At 39.2% G+C, this 22,581-nt stretch overlaps 1 protein-coding gene and 1 long non-coding RNA gene across 6 annotated transcripts in view; both read right to left on the bottom strand.

Annotated features, from left to right (window-relative positions):
* Positions 1-532: 532 nt before the first annotated feature.
* On the bottom strand, positions 533-2,684 carry LOC149440325 (uncharacterized). Its single transcript, XR_016307673.1, has 2 exons — positions 919-2,684; positions 533-813 (listed from the first exon to the last, which is right to left on the bottom strand). It is a non-coding gene; the product is annotated as an uncharacterized LOC149440325 (long non-coding RNA).
* Positions 2,685-12,412: 9,728 nt separating this feature from the next.
* CNIH2 (cornichon family AMPA receptor auxiliary protein 2) overlaps positions 12,413-22,581 on the bottom strand; it is a 181,421-nt gene continuing 171,252 nt past the window's right edge. For 2 of the 5 annotated variants that reach the window (XM_089658773.1, XM_089658770.1), the window contains 3 exons: positions 20,192-20,335; positions 15,513-15,564; positions 14,702-15,147 (listed from right to left, as the gene is read on the bottom strand). In XM_089658773.1, coding sequence (XP_089514899.1) covers positions 15,531-15,564; positions 20,192-20,335 — 178 coding nt within the window. In that variant the 3' untranslated portion in view covers positions 14,702-15,147; positions 15,513-15,530. Of the gene's footprint in view, positions 14,263-14,701; positions 15,148-15,512; positions 15,565-20,191; positions 20,336-22,581 lie in introns of those variants that run through there. The other 3 variants (XM_089658774.1, XM_089658772.1, XM_089658771.1) reach the window with 2 other exon arrangements.

The raw sequence follows: 22,581 nt of genomic DNA, 5'->3' as shown, positions 1-22,581 counted from the left end.
TGTTATATTAAAGTTTGAATACAAAGTTGTGGTGCTTAATAAAACAGCAAAATAAAACCTTGTTACAAAAATCACAAGTGACCCAGACAGTCCAATAACAGTATTGTATCTCAAGAGTTAGCATTTAAGTGTAGGAGGAGATCCATACAGTGAAGTCTGTGCAAAAAGAACTTTAACAGTGTAAAACACACTGACTGCCACCCAGCACACAGGGTACACACTCACCAGATTGTAGGACCTCACATGCAGAAGTCAACATGCTTATTTTTCACCAGAGAGAAAAAAACTCTTCCTCTCTCCAGCTTTGGATTGTCCCCGGTCATTAAGGATGGTATCCTCTCACTCTCTATGCTTCTCTCTTAAAAGGTCTAATCAGTTAACTCATCAAGATATAACTTGCATTGTATGATTATTTTAGAATTGCACAGTCCCAGGAGGTACATAAAGGCCCCCCAAACAATATGGTAGTGTGACAAGGGCACTCCTACCGAAAAAAGAAGGTTACTAAATGATCCACGCGGAGTAATATGAATTCAAAAAATCCAGGCAATACTTTATTTGATCACATAGATCATAAGGAGGTTAAACATGAGCACGGTGAACATGTCAAACAAAATAAAATCATGTTAAAAAGCACTTGGCGTCTTCATTATAGGGTCATCTTAGCAGGTAGAGCACCATATAAGGCAATATAGAGTAATGGTGAGGTAGTTTCGCCTAGATTTTCATGGATTTCCAGCTTATATTGGAGTAAGCCATGTATTCAGCAGATATGTTCCCAATATATGTCAGAAGCCTCCTGGTATATGGAAGCTGGAATACAAAAATACACAATGTGTATAAGAAAATGTAGGAGCTGAATCGCGTCCAAGCCTCACCAAGCCTCCCTCTACAGTAATTCGTGGACATTTCTATTACCTTCTCAGTTATGAGACTGTCATACCGACTTCTCAAATGTAGGGACTTCCTGGGTAGCCACCCCAAATAAAACAAAGTCCACAGTACCAGATGATTCTGAGGATATATATAAAAAGATAAGTGTATATATCACAGGCATCAAGTAACCCCTGAAAATAAGAACCACAATATGAGTATATTACCATCAATAAAGATCAAGAAGACTCCCGTCGACTTGAAATAGGATCAGGTCCTTGATGCTTGTTTAGGGATGTATAGGGGGGTGGGAAGCCAGGTAGTCACAATACGTAAATTCCAGACACATATAGTGTATATATAGCAGGCCGTGTGTACCTGAGTCTATATACCCAATGAAGGGTTTCCAAAAATTACTCAATCTGAGAAAATTGAAGCGGTTTCATTAGGATATGGCTATGTCACAGCATACAGTGCCAAAAAATAGGATAGCGTGTATATATATATATATATATTATCCTCCAAAGAGGGTTTCCAAAAAATTCCCCAAGTATGCAGGGTAAATTAGGCCCGTATAACATGCCTTCTTGACTCCATAAATGCTCTATAAATCTAAACAGCTGTAAGCTTAAATAACTTGCCACCAATGGAAGGTATATTCCCCTGGGGGATTGCCGTTTGCGAGCCGCTGTAATAGTAGCCTTATGGTAGTTTTTCAGAGGGCCTTGTGCCTTCCTAGCAAGGAGCTGTGACACCGCCGTTCCTTCCCACCTCGTGGGCGCCGCACCCTGTGAAGACGCCGAGCGTAGTGACGTCAATACGTTGACGCGTTTCGTCCGCCAATCACCGCAGACTTCGTCAGAACTGGGAGGGGACTTCAGTCCTTTGCCTTATATGGTGCACTAATTGCATACCAAAGAATCTCCACCTCGCCATCTTGTGTTGAAAGAGTATCACTACATTTGAAATATCCAAAGTGAATTAAAACACATATATTAAATTTAAATTGACTGCTGGCAATAGCAAGGGGAGACCATATTACTGTAAATCAGATCATCTTTGAAGAGGATACTGGAAAGAACTTATTATTATAGTGATTATTATTCAAAGAGGGAGACATCCAGACAGGGTTCAATTTCCTAATTTTAATATTGATCTAATTGTTATAGGAGTTTAATGTATAGTGGGAATAAGGGGAATCATAAAGGCCACCTGGGCATTTGTGATATGTCCAGTAGGTACTGGAGGTAGATGGGAACATTTTGTGGAGATTGGTTGGAACTCTATATTACCTAGTCATGATCATAAACCCCACCTCTTGCATCTTATTTAAGACAGAAGATTTGTTTACATTGTTGGGGGTAATTGTGATCACCTTTTTGCACTGTCGAAGAAAGAGGGGGGGTAGGTCCCACTTGGGGGAAGGGGGAGGGGGGGTTGCACAGACATTTAACTATCATGGAGAGTGTATATCACACAGGGATCATTTCTAAACACATTTTCTTAAATTGTGTTAAAGGTCAGAGGAATGTAGGTTTGTTTCTCAGCAATTTACCATAATGATAGAGTTGCAGCACCCCTCCAGTGCTCAGTTATGTATTTGATATTCTCTGTAAAAGCCCTGTGCAGGTCTTTAGAAAAGTGGTATAATTGTGTTCAGCCAGTAGATATAAATGCATTAAATCTACTGAGAAGTGAGACTTTCTGAAGAGAGTGGTCCAAGAATTATTGCTTTTTGCATATTTGTTTCAGCCTTAGGCATACACATGTATTAAAGTCAAGACTACAAGGAGAGAAATAGGAAAATAGTCCTTAGCCTAGTAAGGGTCTCTGGGAAAGAGAAGATTTTACAAAAGAGACAAAAATGTTAATATTTGGTGCACAGCAATTCTCTATTGCTTTATGGCAAACACATATAGAAAATATTATTTTGAGATTAATGATATGACTGCATTGACACAACATTTTGGGACAAGGCTCTTCATCAGGTGGAGCTCGGAAGTGACATTTCTATGTGGACTTTACTACCCATAGTTTGGTTCTCCCACGTGGCATCTGCTGAGCTTCAAACAATTACAGTTATTATTTACAGTGATCTTAGTCTGGATTGTTCATATATTTTTACTAAAGTTACCTACAGATGTTGGTGTCTTCAGTACACCTGCAGTACTCCCTACCTCTTTCTACATGCACAAATCTGATGCAATTGTGCATGTTTGTGTAATAATCATTCATAAGATTATTAGGTGGATAGATTGCACATACCGTGCTGGTACTGTAGGCAGCTTTGGAATAACAGCTATGCAAGAAAGGCCATAGACTAAACTGTCTAGGACTAATTAAAGTCAGATATGATGTTGATTGTGAGTCAGGGTTTATTCTTCTGTTTAGTTCACCTTAATTAGAAATCCCTACTAAAGGAGTAAAAATGCAAAACATATTTTTTGATATGTGTTTATTGAACTTTCCATCCAACATAAAAAAAGTATAAATTAGTGAAAAAGGAGGTGTGATGGATACTAGAACTGATGTACTGGAGGTGAATTTATAACTTGTCAAAGTTTACTAGCATCAAGCCATTATAGGCACATGAATATGACCACAATTTGTTTTTGTTTTGTTTTTTCATTTACTGTCTTTTACATTTCAAACAAGAATGAGTGTTTACTACGCCCACTTCCCAATAAGTAGAGACTGAGCTTCTTGTTTATGGGTTTTGTGCTGGAAGTAAGGACATGTATAATCTTCTGTTATAAGAAGGCAATGCTGTGTCTTACAGTACCTTAGAGTTGAGCTTTTCATCTCCTTTTGTACCACCTCACTGTGACCTGAATATTTGTACTGTTCAGTAATGAGTTTTAATGTTTAAGTACATTAACCCACAGCAACCCGTCAAGATTGAGATCAGACAAGTACTAATTGGATTCAGTTTGGTTACTGGGTTATTTAAGTTGATACATACTTTGTATTGCAGTCTGCTTCAGTTGTCTGCACACCAGGTCTGTTCAGCACCCCAGGATCACAGAATGGAAGGGTGCTTCTCTCTTCAAACGATGACCAGCATATGTGGTCACTGGATTTTGTCTATGCCCTATTTCACATAACTATTGACCCACCACTGTAATTGTACATAAGCAGTACCCTTAAAAGTATATTTTTCCTCCAGTTCCTCCTGAAAATGAGAAATTTGGATCTGTGCTTTCCTCACTTCTACTATTGCCATCTTAGTATTCATCCACTAGTCATCAGGTGTGCAGCTATGACAAAGAAGCAAAGCCATTTTCCTTTATCAAGATGACGCCCTCTACACGGAATCAGAATGCAGAACAAAGCATGGTACATCGGTCATAGAGAAAAAGATCATCTGCAAGGAGCCTACAGGTAATACTGGTGACTATTTATTTGCCATATACTTGCCTTTTTTAGCTCAGTTTCCATAATTCAGATCTAAGCATATTGTGCCCGCCACCCAGTAGATTTCTACAGGCAGCTTGTAGTTGGAGGACCTGCTTGGTTCCATACACAGCTTTGCACTTTTTACAGAATATGTGCAATAGAGGGAAGATGTCACTAGTTTTATTTAGGTAATGTATAGGTCTGCAAATCATTTGGTGCACACCAAGAGGTTTACATCCCTTGTGGTTACCAATAAATATATTTAAAAGATAAGTTTCACGTTTGGAATATGTTACATGTTCTACCCATATTTAGGGTGGAACATGTAGCATGTTCCAGCTACTGCTGCCTTTCCTCCCAATCCCTCTTCCCCTGTGACAATGGGTGGGGGTTCTTCTCTGTACACCCACTGTCACTTTTTGAAAAGAGGGTGGCAGTCTGCAGCTCTGCCCTCACAGCTATGTCATGCATTTACAGTTTCCTGTGAATGAACAAACTACAAGTACCGTTTGCCACCATGATGGACTCGTAGTTTCAATGGCCTGAGGGGTCACTGATGAACGCTCTCATAGCCCATTGACATGTCCTCTGGCTTAGAAACAAAAATCCCATACAGAGGTACAGTCTGAAAGCCAGAGGGCATGTCTGCAGGAGCTTGACATTGCACCCATGATCTATTGATTGTGGATGCAACAGTTTCCAGGCTCCTGCTGAAAAAAATAATAAATGCACATTTTGTTCTACAACATGATGTGTATTTATTATTTTTTCCATAAAGGTGAACTTATCCTTTAAATGAAAGTTTTTGTGCCTGCAGTGCAGCTTTAAAGATCACAACACAGGTACTGAAATCATGGTACCTTTGCCTTATTTTCTATGAAAAGCAGGAATTTGGCAACCTTTCAGTCTTGTAAGGAAAACAAGGACAATGTGCCTGTAAGCTGTTAGATGATGACTAAAATCTGACTTCAGAGTGTTGTAGTCTTTATCTCTGAGGTTAAATTACTTTGCAGAATGAGCAGCTAGAGAGGTCAGTGAGAAAAGTATAACTTTTTATCAGCTTTGTAAGTATATTTAGAAACCGTCTATAGTCTGAGCACAGGTGCACTTTAAGAAAAAGAACTCTTTATTGAATATAACGCCATGTAATGCCAACAACATTGATAGCATGCATATATATTTCCAAACTTTTTTGCTACTATTTGAAGTGGGAATTTATTGAGTGGGGGTTTTATGGAAGGAGCCAAAATTAATTTTTCGCTGTTTCTTAAATAGAAACTATAATTGTTTTGGGTCAATGTTACGTTTTTCCTTTTTCAACTGTTTTCCATTTTTTTATTTAGTATATTTGAAATCTTTATTTTAATAAAATTTCATACCAGGTGCATTCTTGACAATCCGTTTCCAAAATTTCAGCACAGCAGATGTTGTTTACATTCTGACTCTCTCTCTTTCTGATCAAATTTTTGTAGGACCCATAGCAGACAAGGAGAGGGAAGGGAGAGGCAGTTACTACCTAAGCTTTGTAAACAGAAGGCTTTTTGTTTTCAACAAGGCAGGTAAAAATAGCTAGTGAAAATTAGCCTAGTGCTCCACCCATTGGCTGGATATGTAAATATGAAATCTTACAGCTACATTACTCTGAAAGGGAAGGATGAGCAAACACACATTGTTTTTAATTCTTCCGCAAGTGAGTAACGTTTGAAGGTATGGGGAACTCTTAAACAGAATCCTATTTAAAAAGATCAGGGACACATCTGCTTTGTGTTTTCTTCCAATTCTCCTTATTTTACCACCATTTTTTTCCAGTATGTAAAAGTTTGAAATGAAAAGTTGTGGTGTTTAATTTAGGTGAAAAAATTGATTGTGTGAATAATACAGTTGACTGCTGAAAGCTTCCTGACGTTTTTTGTACTAAAATTCCAAGACTGATCTATAATTTTAGGAAATTAGTAATGTTAAAGAAAGCTTCAGAATACTCCGCCCAGGGGTTTTTTTTTTTCCTTTGCTATTTTTTTTTATTTTAGAACCAAACTTAAGTATAGTAATACAGGTGAAACTCAAAAAATTAGAATATTGTGCAAAAGTTCATTTATTTCAGTAATGCAACTTAAAAGGTGAAACTAATATATGAGATAGACTCATTACATGCAAAGGAAGATAGTTCAAGTCGTGATTTGTCATAATTGTGATGATTATGGCTTACAGCTCATGAAAACCCAAATCCACAATCTCAGAAAATTAGAATATTGTGAAAAGGTGCAACACTCTAGGCTCAAAGTGTCCCACTCTAATCAGCTAATTAAGCCATAACACCTGCAAAGGGTTCCTGAGCCTTTAAATGGTCTCTCAGTCTGGTTCAGTAGGAATCACAATCATGGGAAAGACTGCTGACCTGACAGTTGTACAGAAAACCATCATTAACACCCTCCATAAGGAGGGACATCCTCAAAAGGTAATTGCAAAAGAAGTTGGATGTTCCCAAAGTGCTGTATCAAAGCACATTAATAGAAAGTTATGTGGAAGGGAAAAGTGTGGAAGAAAAAGGTGCACAAGCAGCAGGGATGACTGCAGCCTGGAGAGGATTGTCAGGAAAAGGCCTATTTAAAAGTGTTGGGGACTTTCACAAGGAGTGGACTGAGGCTGGAGTCAGTGCATCAAGAGCCACCACACACATACGGATCCTGGACATGGGCTTCAAATGTCGTATTCCTCTTGTCAAGCCACTCCTAAACAACAAACAACGTCAGAAGCGTCTTACCTGGGCTAAAGAAAAACAGACCTGGTCTGTTGCTCAGTGGTCCAAAGTCCTCTTTTCAGATGAGAGCAACTTTTGGATCTCATTTGGAAACCAAGGACCCAGAGTATGGAGGAAGAATGTAGAGGCACACACTGCAAGATGCTTGAAGTCCAGTGTGAAGTTTCCACAGTCTGCGTTGATTTGGGGAGCCATGTCATCTGCTGGTGTTGGTCCACTGTGCTTCATTAAGTCCAGGGTCAACGCAGCCGTCTACCAGGAGATTTTGGAGCACTTCATGCTTCCTTCCACAGACGAGCTTTATGGGGATGCTGACTTCATTTTCCAGCAGGACTTGGCACCTGCCCACACTGCCCAAAGCACCAAAACCTGGTTCAATGACCATGGGATTACTGTGCTTGATTGGCCAGCAAACTCGCCTGACCTGAACCCCATAGAGAATGTATGGGGCATTGCCAAGAGAAAGATGAGAGACATGAGAACGAACAATGCAGAAGAGCTGAAGGTCGCTATTGAAGCATCCTGGTCTTCCATAACACCTCAACAGTGCCACAGGCTGATAGCTTCCATGCCGTGCCGCATTGAGGCAGTAATTGCTGCAAAAGGGGCCCAAACCAAGTACATATGCATGCTTATACTTTTCAGAGGTCTGATATTGTTCTATGTACAATCCTTGTTTTATTGATTGCATGTAATATTCTAACTTTCTGAGATTGTGGATTTGGGGTTTTCGTGAGCTGTAAGCCATCATCATCACGATTATGACAAATCACAGCTTGAACTATCTTGCTTTGCATGTAATGAGTCTATCTCATATATTAGTTTCACCTTTTAAGTTGCATTACTGAAATAAATTATCTTTTGCACGATATTCTAATTTTTCGAGTTTCACCTGTACAGTAAATGTATTGGGGTTGATTTACTAAAACTGGAGTGTGCAAAATCTGGTGCAGCTGTGCATAGAAACCAATCAGCTTCCAGGTTTTATTGTAAAAGCTTAATTGAACAAGCTGAAGTTAGAAGCAGCTGCACCAGAGTTTGCACTCTCCAGTTTTGCTAAATCAACCCCAATACATTTACTGTATATTATTATTACTATATTTAAGTTTGGTTTTAAAATAAAAAATAGCAAACTAAAAAAACACACCCCCTGGACGAAGTATTCTGAAGCTTTCTTTAACATTACTAATTTCCTAAAATTATAGATCAGTCTTGGAATTTTAGTACAAAAAACATTAGGAAGCTTTCATCAGTCAACTGTATTATTTACACAATCAATTTTGCTGGGTTATTTTGTTCTTTGTTACCAGTGTACATGCTGTATATGTAATTAATGCATATAAGAATTCTTTAGAAGAGAACTATATGTTTTCATTAGACATTACATCATCACAACTGGTAAAACTGTCATACCAGAAGTAGTAAAATAATATAAATATACATATAACCTTGGATTTTACTGCAATAAGTCTGCACTGTCCTGAAATAAAAATAGATCCCAAAAGATACAGGAAAGAACAGTTATATTAATATAAAAAACACGAAAAGGCAACCACTGAGAAAATAAAAAGCAGGTTCTTCAAAGATGCACAAGTATGGGTTCTCAGGAGGGAGTAAATATCACAGAAGTCAAGATTGCCAACTTCACATAGCATGAAGACCAACACACAGCAGGATATGCAAAAAATATCATAACAGCCATATATACAGTATATACTGTGCGATGTGTGAATGTGAAGCAGGTCACACATAACAACCGCTCAATGTATGAGTACACAAGAATGCTCTGAAAAATGCTGGGCATAGCAGCATGAATATTACACACACAAAGTCATAAAAGCATCCAGGCAAAAAAATTGGGGCAACCCAAGAGCCTAGATATTATTCTTGAAATAGTACAGCAGAGTGGGAGCAAGAAAATGAATAATAAACGCAAGAAAGTCCTGCATATAATGAGACACAGCAGTGTGTGGGAGAACATCAGAACTAATATTACACACAAGGACTGCACTCAGCAACATACAGCAGTGTGGGTGCAGGAAATCGGAATATTGCATTGCAGCAAATCTGCAAATATTGAAGTTCTATAATGTGGGAGCAAGAAAATAAGTGGTATATATGAAGAAATGAGCATCCAGGGACACCAAACCAATATTACTAAATGGGTAAACTGGTATTAATAAAGTATTGATAGCAATTTCTGTGGAATATTCTGTATTAGTATGTTTCTTTCTGCAATGATGACCTAAACTAAGACAAAAACAAGCAACATACAAATTATGTTCTCTTTGTAATAAATCATTTGTTTTGTGCATTGTAATCTATACCTGAAGCAAAGATTGTGATTAAAAACACACACAAGCGTGTGTGCGTGTGTGTGTATATATATATATATATATATATATACTGTATATGTGTATTTGTTGTGTGTGTATATACAAAGTATGTGTGTATATATATATATATATATATATATACACACACACTATATTGCCAAACGTTTTGGCACGCCTGCCTTTACACGTACCTGAACTTTAAAGACATCCCAGTCTTAGTCTGTAGGGTTCAATATTGAGTTGGCCCACCTTTTGCAGCTATACCAGCTTCAACTCTTCTAGGAATGCTGTCAACAAGTTTTAGGAGTGTGTCTATGGGAATATTTGACCATTGTTCCAAGGGCGCAATTGTGGGGCCACATACTGATGTCAGACAAAAATGCCTGGCTCACAGTCTCCACTCTAATTCATCCCAAAGGTGTCCAAGGACTCTGTGCAGGCCAGTCAAGTTCCTCCACCCCAAACTCGCTCCTTCATGTCTTTATGGACCTTGCTTTGTGCATTGGTGCGCAGTCATGTTGGAACAGGAAGGAGCCACTCCCAAACTTCCCACAAAGTCGGGAGCATGAAATTGTCCAAAATGTTTTGGTATGTTGACGCTTTAAGAGTTCCCTTCACTGGAGCTAAGGGGCCAAGCCCAACCCCTGAAACACAACTCCACACCATAATCCCCCCTCCACCAAACTTTACACTTGGCACAATGCAGTCAGGCAAGTACCATTCTCCTGGCAACCGCCAAACCTAGACATGTCCATTGGATTCATTGGATTGCCAGACAGAGAAGCGTGATTTGTCACTCCAGAGAAAACGTCTCCACTGCTCTAGAGTCCAATGGCAGCGTACTTTACACCACTGCATCTGACGCTCTGCATTGCACTTGGTGATGTAAGGCTTGGATGCAGGTGCCTGGCCATAGAAACCCATTCCATGAAGCTCTCTATGCACTGTTGTTGTGCTAATCTGAAGGCCACATGAAGTTTGGAGGTCTATAGCTAGTGACTCTGCAGACAGTTGAGATGACCCCGCGCTGTCATTTTAGGTGGCCTACCACTTTGTGGCTGTTGTTCCCAGTTGCTTCCACTTTGTTATAATACCACTAACAGTTGACCATGGAATATTTTGTAGCATGGACTTATTGCACAGGTGGTAACCTATCACAGTACCACGCTTGAATTCACTGAGCTGCTGAGAGCAACCCACTCTTTCACAAATGTTTGTAGAAGCAGTCTGCATGCCTAGGTGCTTGATTGACACCTGTGGCCATGGATTGGAATACCTGAATCCAATGATTTGGAGGGGTGTCCCAATACTTTCAGCAATATAGTGTATATACACACTATACCAAAATATCTCCTTGGCAAGCAACCTATCTCATTCCTTATATGTTGAAACTAGATTCAATCCAATGTAAAGGCTTTCTACTGCCCCTCAGACTATTGACATGGTGGCTGACATTGAAATGAATGCATTCACCCTGTGCATGTAAAGGGGGCGCACTGGCAACTAAGAAGATTTTGGACGTCTGTGTTGTTCTAGCCAGCAAAGATATCATGAAAGAAACCTTACAGGTAACTACAGTACGTTTTTTCTTAATAATATAAAAGCTATGTCCTTCTTCTGTTTTTCCACTAGGTGACTATGCATGCATTAGTGATTGCTCTTCTTTCATCCTCTCTGTCTGGATCCTCCTCCGACTGCACATACCCTCAGTGTGCTGTTTAACAACTATCCATAGTTCTCCCCTTTTTTCGATCTCACCATTATATCTGCACTACACGTACCTGCTCTCACCACTGTAACTGCACAGCCACCCACCTTCTTTTATCACCTCGCCTGCACGCCACCCACCATTTTACCTGTATGACTCTCACCTGTTCTCATCACCGTGCCTGCACTTCACCTACATGCTCTCACCACTGGGCCTGCGCCACCACCCTGCATGCCATCAACCTGCCTTCCCTACACTAAACTCCACCCACTTGCTCTCGCCACTGTACTTGCACGCAATTTACCTGCTCTTGCCTTCACCCCTGCACAGGGGCAGTATGTTTCACCTTGCATGTTTTCAAATGTGGGAAACTAAGGTGGAATCCAGTCCATGCTTTCCGGGCCACCTTGGTAGTGTGGAATCTGAACCCAGTTTTGCTTCTCTCATTTTTGACCAACAGCAAGTGGGATAAAGAAGAAAGGGCTCTAGCAAGAGGGTACTCTGCTCTGGGACTTAGGGAAGCCACCTGAGAGTGAACTGCATGTGGAAATTGCTCTGTAAGAGAAATAAAAGGTTTGCCAAACGCTTGTCTTGTTGGTGCCATAAAGAAGCCCTTCACCTGTTGGAGAGGAATCTGGCGAGGATTTATTTTTCTATTTTGGTCTGTTTGTTTTGAATGCATCTATTTCAATTGGGTTTTTTTTCCTCAGCTGAAAGTGGACACACAGATATAGTTCAGAATTTGACCAGAAGAAAAACCTGCTGTTCGAACTTTTTTTTTTTCCTGGAGAAGGTGATCCTCACTTGAGCTAACCTCCATAATGGGTAGAGGCTGTTCATTGCATAAAGTAAATGATAGTATATAAGGTGAACCTGCATTCACTTAGAATACCTAATCATGTGCTAGCAAAAATTCTGCTTTTCCAAATGCATCTAAATCAAATAAAATCAATATATATTGTAGGTTGCCAGTGCTGATATATAGTTGCAGCATAAGTTTTTATCCCTTATTTGTAACTGGAACCTGCTACCAAGAAACATTTTTGTTCAATGCTCACTCGCTGTACTTTATCTATGGAGGAGCAGCATTATCACCCTGGAAACCCCCCCACACACACAAACTCCATACAATAGGGGGAAAGGGGTATTCTGTATTCCTCAGAGATTGTTGGAAACAATAACGTAACTGATAGGAGTGCTACACAGGCAGAGTCTACAGAAAATTATTGCCTCATAGTTTTTGGGCAGAATCAACAATTTTTTTCATTATCAAACAGATATAACAAACTTATTTTCATGGTATATTAAAAAGACCAAAGGGAGCACATAAGAGAAGTTCACTGGCTTTACATACACTTTAATTTCTCTTACAAAAGATTGTGTATTAAAAATGAACACAGGTTTACTTTTTTTATTTTGAAAGTTTACTTTGTTTGACGTTGAAAAATGAACATACCTTTTGCAAAATGAATAGACTTTACTCCATTAGTAAATCAACCCCAGGATATCATGTAAACCATATATTTGGCATTACAACTGAACAAGGTTGTGATGGGCAAGGTGGTATGCAAAGTGCTGGATCTATGTGACAACAAAAGCAATTGAGTGAATTGTATTTTTATATCAATTTAAGGTAAAATGGTGCTTTAATTATTTAAGTTCTGTGTAGGATGATTTTGGGAAGGATATCATTTAGGTTTTTATATCTGTGTGTCCATACCATGGGAAATTCCCCCAATTTTCAGCTGAGGGAAAACCTCTCCAGTGAAATTTCCTAATGGGAATATTGGTCCTGATGGCAACTGTCTAAGATGGGATTTCAACTTATTTTCTGTCAATAAAACTGAAAGTAAGGGGAATTTTCACAATCAGAACACAGTAATAAAACCTTAAACCTTCCTCATGCATCCACAAAAAAAGAAAGTTAAACTTGGAGTTTTCTTTTCTCCTTTAACTAGAGATCATTTATGAGCAAGTAGCCAAAAATATAGCAGCATTGGCATGCCCTTGTTAACTATAGAATACCTCTATAGATAACTTGGCTAGTTAAATAATTTTACCTTGTTTTGTAAAACCATACTGTATAAGGCTTTTATTTGGAACAATATTTAAAAGAGAAGTATAGTCTAATTTTTTGCTATACTTCTCCTATAAATCACAGGAGTGCAGTTAGTTCTGTACTCTTCTAACCCATTTTCAGCCAATAGTGGGCTAAAGTTCGCTGTCGCTGACATCACTGAGCTGGTCCAGGCTCTGAAAAGATCCTGACCATATGGTCCACCCAGAATCCTGGACCTGCTCAGGGACATCAGCCAATAGCAGACTTTAGCCCAATGTCAGCTGAAAACGGGTCAGTAGAGTGCAGAACTGCCAGTCACGGCTCTCTGCTCAAAGCGGAGAGGGAGAACCAAATGATCAGCAGTGTTTCTTCACTCAGTCCTCACTGCAGAGCTGTCGGGGGACAGATGCAGCATTGGATCGATGCTGCATCCTCCTAGGTTAGTGTAAAGGTTTTGTAAAGTCCATACTTCTCTTTAAAACAAATACCTGCACAGATTTATTATGATAGTTCTGACAAATGGACAAATATTACAAAGAAATACATTGAGCGTTGGGGCGTTATACTGTTTGTTTCCTGGTAAACCATGCTGATTCATTCCTGATCATTATTAAAGACTGGGAACTGTCAGTGACTGTGTGAACACCTGCGTACTCCTAGCTGAGAAGGGAATATAAATTAATGCTTTTCCAGCATAGGAGATCATGCTAAGGAACATTACCTATGGACTACGAGCAGGAAGAAGTTAATAAAAAGTGAGTGTCATTTTATTCAAATATGAAGGTTGATTTACTAAAGCAGTTAAGTATCGTCACACAATAATTGTTTGAAAATTCACTTTAATTATCCAGTCATGTGAAAAGTAAATTTCTTGGTATTTCATGTACAAGTAAATAAATAATTGAAGTGAACAGTCATACAATTTATTGAGTTCTATGACCACAGCACACACTTTCATTTTATGACATCAGTATTGTAATAGCAATACAAACAATAGTTATTATTGACAGTTAAATGTTTTCTTGAAAAATCTCCTTTCGTGCTGCAATTGCTGCCTGTCTGCTGCCCATCTCTTACTGCAACTTGCTGGATTCCCCACATGTTTGTAGCTGCTCCTCTGCTATTTACTTACCTGCACAGAGCAGATAAGTATGACATTTATTGTTTTAAAGGGAAACAAAAGCAAACCTTTATTGTTACTTTAAGATCACTCAGACTAATAGGAGTAGGCTAGAAATAATTAAAATTCAGTTTGGGAATTAAAATAATTATTTTTTATTTCGACCATGGATAACCTCTATAGTAAATTAGCCCAACAGTCCCACAGAGACTGGCACATTATATGTTATAAATGCTCTTTACAGAAATCTATCAAAATCTGTTTCAAGTTATTGACCATTTTACACAGCAGTTCTGCTAGACTACAAATGTGTGCTTTCTTTTCGTTTGCATAATGATAGGGCCATTTGTTTGAGAAGATTAGCTCTACTCCTATACACATTGAAGCAGCATTAGTCTTCAGTCATTGCACCTACTCTACTTTACAAATATACACAAATTAATTCACATGGTGAATATATATATATATCTTTTATTGACAGAAAAAATCACACATTTCTAAAGAAATAAAGTCACAGACTTCAAACAGACAAATAAGAGCTGTGAGCCAGCAGCAGTCTATAAACAAGAAAGATCTGAGAGGGTGAAAAAAGGAAGGCTGGAGGAGAGAAGGAATAAGAGAAGAGGAAAAGGCATAGAGGAGAAGGGGAGGAGGAAGAGGAAGAGGGGAATCAGAGCAAAGCAGGGAGAGAGGAGAGGGAGAGATAGAAAGATAGAATTGTGGTAGAAAGAATAATTAGAGAGAGTCATTCCACTATCAGGAATTCAGGAAGGAGAGATGTCCTTCCACATCATTTCCATCAGCAAGGATCTCCATCCCTCTAAGTTTCCTTCCTCTGTCTCCTTGATTCAGATTCAAACAGGCGAAATTCAAAAAGTGACGAGTGTGTATATCATACTGAGAAATGTGGCAAGAAAGATGTAAAGATACCATTGGAGAAATAAAACATGCAGGAAAGACAGGGAGAGAATAAGGTAATGTGGATGGGAGGGAAGGGAAGGAGTATTGGAGAAGAGAGAAAAAGGTGTTAGAATTCAAGTTATAAAGCTTTGCAGCTGTTAATCAGGATACATTCATAACTAAAAGGGTTTGTGGGAATTAAATATAATAATATGAGTAATATACATGATTTAAGGCATTTCTACCAATGTAGAGGAGAGTGATTTGGAACTGATTATCAATACCAACATGCAGAAAGTGGCAGTGCAAAGAAGTAAGTAGGAGTGGGGGCATGTATGTGGGACTGGGGACAAATCACTCACCAGCAGAAGCACAGCATCCTACGCGCTGACATAACGTACAGTGGCCCCCACCCTGCGTGCGAGGAAGAAGTGCCATTAGTACAGGGAGCTGCATGTATGCAAAGTGGGAAATTTATAGGATGCTGTGCAATAACAGTCTCAATATTCTCACATGCATCTACAGTGAATCCAGACATCACCCACTGTAAGATCCTGTCCATGCAGGTTGTGAACATAACTGAAAATATTTTATTGGCACAAGGTAAAACCATGCATGTCAAACAAAGCTAATTATTCTTAGAAGCTTGTACTAAAATATATTTAGTTAGCGAATAAGAGGTATCATTCCTATTTTCAGTTTCTTGCAATTACCAATGTAAAGATGATTGAAAAGATTCAGAAGAGTTCAGAATAGCCCTAACAGAGTTTTGGTGGTTGTTTCCTTAAAATCGACCCGTGCCTAACTCAGGCAAGCATTTGCACCACTGTCAGTAATATTACCAACACGTGTGAGAAATTCAGGCAGTTCTTACTACCGCCATTTTAAGAAACTGTTGCAATGGAAGCGACAAATTCTTAAAGAAATACCACCAGTTCTCAGATTAACCTCTTCACGCTGATGGCATGCAAATATGCGGCCTCTCGGTGGCTGGGCTGCATATTTGCGTACCATTTGTAAACAAATATGTGCTGAGAGCGTGCGCCCTGCGTGCTCCCAGCACATGTGTTGGTGTCCCACAGAAAGGTCCCGATCTCTCCTTACGATCGGACCTCTCTGATCATGTGATTGCCTGTGACAGCCAGTCACGGCAATCACATGACCCTAAATAACAGCTTCCTGTACAGTATTGGAGAATATAATAAGCACCACAAAATATAGCATAAATCGAAAGTGCAGCTGACAGTCCAATACCCCCTCCCCCCGGGTAAAAAGTCTTTATGTGTGTACACCAGCGCACAACTTTGTACTCCAATCTTCCTGTCTTCTCATCAAAATTTATTTAACCAAAATATGTTGTGTATTTCACTCTAGAATGCCTTGATTGAATGATGAAACGCGTCAAACAGATGTGACGTCAAGACGCAACCAGAAGTACCGTGGCGGTCATTTTGGAATTGGTTGAACTAGGCTCTTTTACTTCAGATTCATGTAAGCGCAATTTATACTATTAAAACTGATCGTTTATACTGCTGCACTATGGGAGTGTTTGTATATCTTTTATGATCACTGAGAGCATATGAAGAACCAGGGGAGGAGATTGAGCACACTGATTATATTTTGAAAGGTAATTACAAGACATGCAGGGTAAGGAGCATGCCTGAAGGGGAAGGGATTGAGCACACAGGATTTGTTTTGCACACAGGTGGTGGATGGCGCATGGTCACATGTGTATTTGAGGATTCTATTCACAGCTTAAGGAGTGAAATGCACACTGGTCACCCCAAGAGGTTAAGAGTATTTAGGGGATAAGTGGCAGACACTATTCGTTTAATATTAAATTATGCACAGGTGTACATGTAGCACATTTTTATAAGAAATACTACACTATATATGTTTTTTTCTTTGGAAATTTGGATCACTGTATTGGAAGATCAAAGGAAAGTGAGATATTCTATGGCATACAACACATTCTGGTTAAAGAAATTTTGATGAGAAGACAGGAAGATTGGAGTACAAATTTGTGCACTAGTGTACACACATAAAAGCTTCCTGTACAGGGCTGTATCTCCATCCTCATTTATTTGTCAGCCTGGAGAATTCCTGTCTGAAAGCTAAATGTAAACAAAGGCGATGTCATCTCCCATATTGGGGAGATGACTTGTCACTGGTTGGGTGGAGCCTGATGGAGAACTAAAAAAACTAGTTCCCCATCAGTTCTTCTTTGACAATACACAGCAGTGTAGGGATTTGAAAGCAACTACTAAACCGAATAACGGCTATGGATCCACCCACTGTCATACACTGTCAATCAAAAGAAAAACAGACCTGATGGGGAACTATCCTCTCAGTTCCTCATTAAGCTCAGCTCACCCCTAGCACAAGACTCCTTTGCCATGTGCCTGTCAATGTGGCGGGCACAGTGGCTGGGGTGGGAGGGCAAGAGTGTCCAGTGTGCACAGTCCAACCTCAATGGAGACACAGACAGATTCATCATTCAAACAGGCACATGAATCAAGAGCAAACTTCAACCCTTTTGCTGCTACACTCCAACAGAATTCGAATGGGTGTCTATAACACCCTTTTTGAATTCCCACGATTATCATTATAAATCTATAGTTCTGGGCAGCCGCAAAAAAAGGAAAAAATCTCACTTAACAATTTCCTACTAGATCCAAAATCTTTAAACTTTTGATTTACCTACATTTTAAGGAATATGTAAAAAATGAAGTTTCCTGAACTCACTTGTGTGGGTGGATATGGATTTACCAGCTTGACAATTATTAATCTTTAAAGGCACCTTTTGCAAGCATGAAGAACTGAGACCTTCATATTCCTGTGCTGACAGCCACTAATGGCTGTTGGCGGACCTCCAACAATCTCTACAATGAATGAAGGTGTCCTTAAGACACATTAGAAAGTTAGCTCATACTTGATGATGGCTATCAATGTCAGTTAAGGACTTTAGTTTAAAAATCTCAGATTGTCAACTTTCATGTCTGTGCAAAAAGCACTGCCGAAGGCAAACCGCTACTTTGTGTTCACCAGCCAAACAATTCTAACAATACTGTTTGAGATTCAAATGCAGTTTACTGAAGAAGTTATAAGATTGTGGTGGGTATTCGTCATGTTTGGCCTAATGTTTCAAAGTGCACACCTACCAATCTGTTGAAATTCTGTAGATTTTAATAGTCATTTGTTGAATGGGGGTGTTGATAACACTTCCTAGTACTGACATTTTGATATATAACACACATCATAAAATTTTATAACACATCAATGCTCATCAGTATTATTTTAAAATTCTGGGGAAAATGCCTGGAAGTACTCTGCAGAAGCATATAAACAGTGTTCCTAAATCATTAGGCAGCATGGTACTAAGTAATAAAAGCTGTTTCCTTGCCACTAGTAACCTCTTGACACAGCATCCAGTGTTCAGTGTTGTATGCCACAATAAAAGCAAATTATATCCTTAAGATACTCAGTGCTTAGTCCCCAAATTAATTCAAAAGCATTTTTATCTTTGTATAGCTCCTGTGTGCCGTTATATGTGTCTGATTTATGCTTTAAATTGCCCTCAAATACTTTTTCTTTCAATACAAATGGTGATTTCTGCTCTCACACTCCAGTGATCTATACTGGTAGAGCTGAGTAACAGTAAATCACACCCTTCACAACAAGTGTCCTCATATAGGTTTGTTTTCCAGAGGAAGAGAAGGGATGTGTCTGACTAGGTCTGCTACTAAGAGAGTACAGCAGGCCTACCTCTGACGCCTAACATATGGCAAAACCATGTTGAGACACCCTGCACAAATGGAAGCTGTTATTATAATGTCTATGTGACTGCATTTATATTTCTCTGACTTTTCAACTTTTAAATTAATATGTTTTCACCACAAGCAGTTTACTGTTCATTGTCACCCTAGGACAGGAACTGTGGTAGGACTATAGAACACCTCCCTTCTCTCATCTCCATAACATAGGTAGTAGGTGTTCTGTAGATCCCAGATTAGCCTGGGTAGGTTTGCCTAAGACATATTGAGATACGTCCAGGGGCGGACTGACCATTCATGCACTTGGGCACTGCCCAAGGAGCCGGGGTCAGTAGGGGGCCCCATGAGATGCCCCTAGTACCTTTCATAGGCTTTTTTGGGTGTGGTTTGAGTGTGGGTGAGGACACAGGGGCCCCATGATCCCCTATTGCCCGGGGGGCCACATGAGTTGTCAGTCCGCTCCTGGACGTCTGTAATGGGCAAAGCACACAGGACAACAGTGGATTTCTGACAGGAGCAACATGATTATTTTTTTTACAGATAGAACAAATCTCTTTTGATGGTACATTTAACAGACCAAAAGGGAGCAAAGAGAAATTCATTTTTAAGGTTTATATGCTTTAAAGGGTAACTCCACTTTCATGGGAAAAATAGCTAATAAAAAAAATATATAGTATATAATTGCGACACAAGTCATATTGTAATTTTATGTTGTTAAAAATTACCTTTCCTTTTCAATATGCAGCTCTATAATTTTCTGTAAAATGCAGTTCAATATGGCTACCCCTAGAAATGTCTTTTCTTGCTTGTGTGATTGGCTCACTGATTTCCCCAAAAGTCTGCACTAATATACAAGTCAGATTTTAGGCATCACTTGCAACAAAATGTCATGTTTGATGAGATACTCCCACAGGGAAATCATGTCTATAGGGATGCAGACGCTGTAATTTTCTTCAACCCTGCAGGCGCAGCAGCTGATTGATAATTGTGAAACCACTACCATTAGATTTACTCTGCACATGGACACAGACAAATAAACAGCTATTTCTTCAGAAAAACAAAAGGTAGGAATCTGCAACACAGTTTGTTAAAATCCCTGCAATGTACATTGATGACCTACAGAGGAATGTTTTTTTCTCAACAAAAGTGGAGTTACTCTTTAAGTCTTTGTTAAAAGTATATTCACCAACATAGCTGTAAAGAAGTGATTACTGAATGTGATATCTCATTGCCAGAAAAATCCTTTCTTGAGATTTTATATAACTTACCTGTACAGGTAGTAAAAGAAGGACAACAGGTAGAATGCCAATTTACACCAAGCTTCCTTCTGGCAGTAATTTAGTATGTCCACATTCATTATGGATACTGGGTCAAACATAACTTCTGAGCCATCTGCAGGTCGGTGGAAGTACCTGTAACAGGTCACAAGAAATATCACTTAGCCAGCTCACATGCAGTTCTAAATCATTTTTCATTATGCATGGAATAATGGGAGCTTGTTAATGGCATCTCAGTGTGCAGATATGGAAGGAGACAGCTGTCAAGTGTAAAATTACTAATTAATAACTGTATTGTCAAGAACATCTAGGACCAACTGACAGAATTAAACAAGAATTCTGACATTTTAAATGTTCTACTTCAGTGGCACTTCATTGAAAAATCATCAGTAATTCAGTGCATTAAAGGGAAATTACACTTTTGTTAAACCTTTGCTGTAATATACTGTGTATAAAGATTACACTGGCCATTTTGCATTGTAATTATCTTTCCATTTCAGCCATTTATGTTAAAAAAAAATAGAAAACCAAATAAAATTTTGTGGTTTTTTTCAGCTTTGTAGTAGGTAACATTTCAGACCCCTGAACATTGTACTTGGTTTAATGTAGCAAAGATTTCAATATGCATTGTGACATATTAAACCACTAAAAAAGCAATATTTTTTTCAGATAATTGATGTTTATCTAATTTTTTAAAAGAATAAAAACACATTGCCATCTGTAGTGCTAGAACAGCGGTTCTCAAACATTGTCCCCAGTAGTAAGTTTCAGGGGCAATTCTCTTGCACTTATTCAGATTGGATCAATGTCATGTAAAAAATGAACGGGGGGGGGGGGCGAAATTCAATGAGCAATTGGAGATTGGAATCAGAGCTGGAGAAGTGAAGATTCAACAATTAAATACATGAATGCTATAAATACACACTAAGGGGTCTGTTTTCTAATTTTGTAACCCATGATTCACACAACTTTCACCCAAGGTTTTTGCCTAGGATTTAGTTAGAAAAAACAGAGAATCTTGGGGTAAAAACACTGATAACTTTACACCATGGAGAAAACAGTTTTTGGAGAGTACAAAAAAACCCTATTCTGGCTTTAAAGTGATTCTAAAGGTTGTAATAATAAAAAAAGTGCTATACTTACCTGCTCTGTGTAATGTTTTTGCCTCCAATAGCAAGCCTCTTGCTATAAGGCCACTCCAGCAGGCTTGCTCCTGAGCCGTGTTCCCGTGAATGGACATTGTCCATTCACAAACAGAGCACGGCTCGGTCCCGCTCTCTCCTCATTGGCTCACTGGCTGTGAGTGACAGCAGCAGCAGCCAATGGCTCCCAATGATAAGAGAGTGACCCAGGAGAGCCGCGGCTCTCATACACATCTCTGGTTTGAGATGGGGCTCAGGTAAATATAAGAAGGGGCTGAGGGGGTAGCTGACCCAGAAGAGTTTTTATGGTAATGCATAGAATGCATTAATGTAAAAAGACTTCTGCCTTTAGAACCACTTTAAATGGTAACTCCGCTTTTGTGAGGAAAAAAATTGCAAATAGAAAAAAAAAATAGCGTTTACAATTGCGACTCAATTCATATTGTAGTTGAATGTTATTAAAAATTAGCTTTCCTTTTCAATCTACATCACTGTAATTTTCTGTAAAATGCAATGCAATATGGCTACCTGGAGGTTTTCTGTACACAGATGGTGTACAGAACACCCCCTGAAAATGTAATCTCCTACTTGAGTGATTGGATTACTGATTTTCCCAGAAGTCTGCACTAAGATACAAGTCAGGTTTCTGGCATCCCCTGCAATAAAAACACGACTAAAGAAAACATGTCTAAAGGAATGCAGACCCTGCCAGTTTACTCACCAGAGCCCTACAAGTGAAGCAGCTGATGGATTATTATAAAACCACTCCCATACAGATTCACTCTGACATGGACATAGAAAAACAAACATCTATTTCTTCAGAAAAACAAAAGGTAGGAATCTGCAACAAAGGTGTCCGTTTATGACACACAGAATAGCTGAGATTCAGAGGATCACAGCTATTCTCTGGTCATTCACAGTTTATAACACCCAGGAGAATATGTTCAGCCCTTCTCTGGAGATCTGTGTTCTCCCTCCAGATTCTCCAGCCCAGAGCTGGAGAATCGGAGGGACCGAAAACTTAGCAGAGATAATTTACCTCTGCTTAGTAAACTGATCTTTTACTGTAATCTCGCGAGATTATAGTGAAATCAGCCGTTTTCCAGAGTTTGTAGACCGTTCTCCAGCGTTTGGAGATCGTTCTCCCTTCGTTCGGAGAACTGCTTCATAAACTGCATTCACAGGAGAACTGTGTTCTCCGAGAATGCTGGAAAACTGAGCAGCGAGCTATTACCGCTG

The sequence above is a fragment of the Staurois parvus genome, unplaced genomic scaffold, assembly GCF_062004578.1.
Source record: "Staurois parvus isolate SC_StPar_1 unplaced genomic scaffold, SC_StPar_1.0 ptg001091l, whole genome shotgun sequence".
Lineage (NCBI taxonomy): Eukaryota > Metazoa > Chordata > Amphibia > Anura > Ranidae > Staurois > Staurois parvus.
The sequence above is the reverse complement of the archived record's forward strand: the minus strand, read 5'-3'. Positions and strand labels throughout refer to the sequence as shown.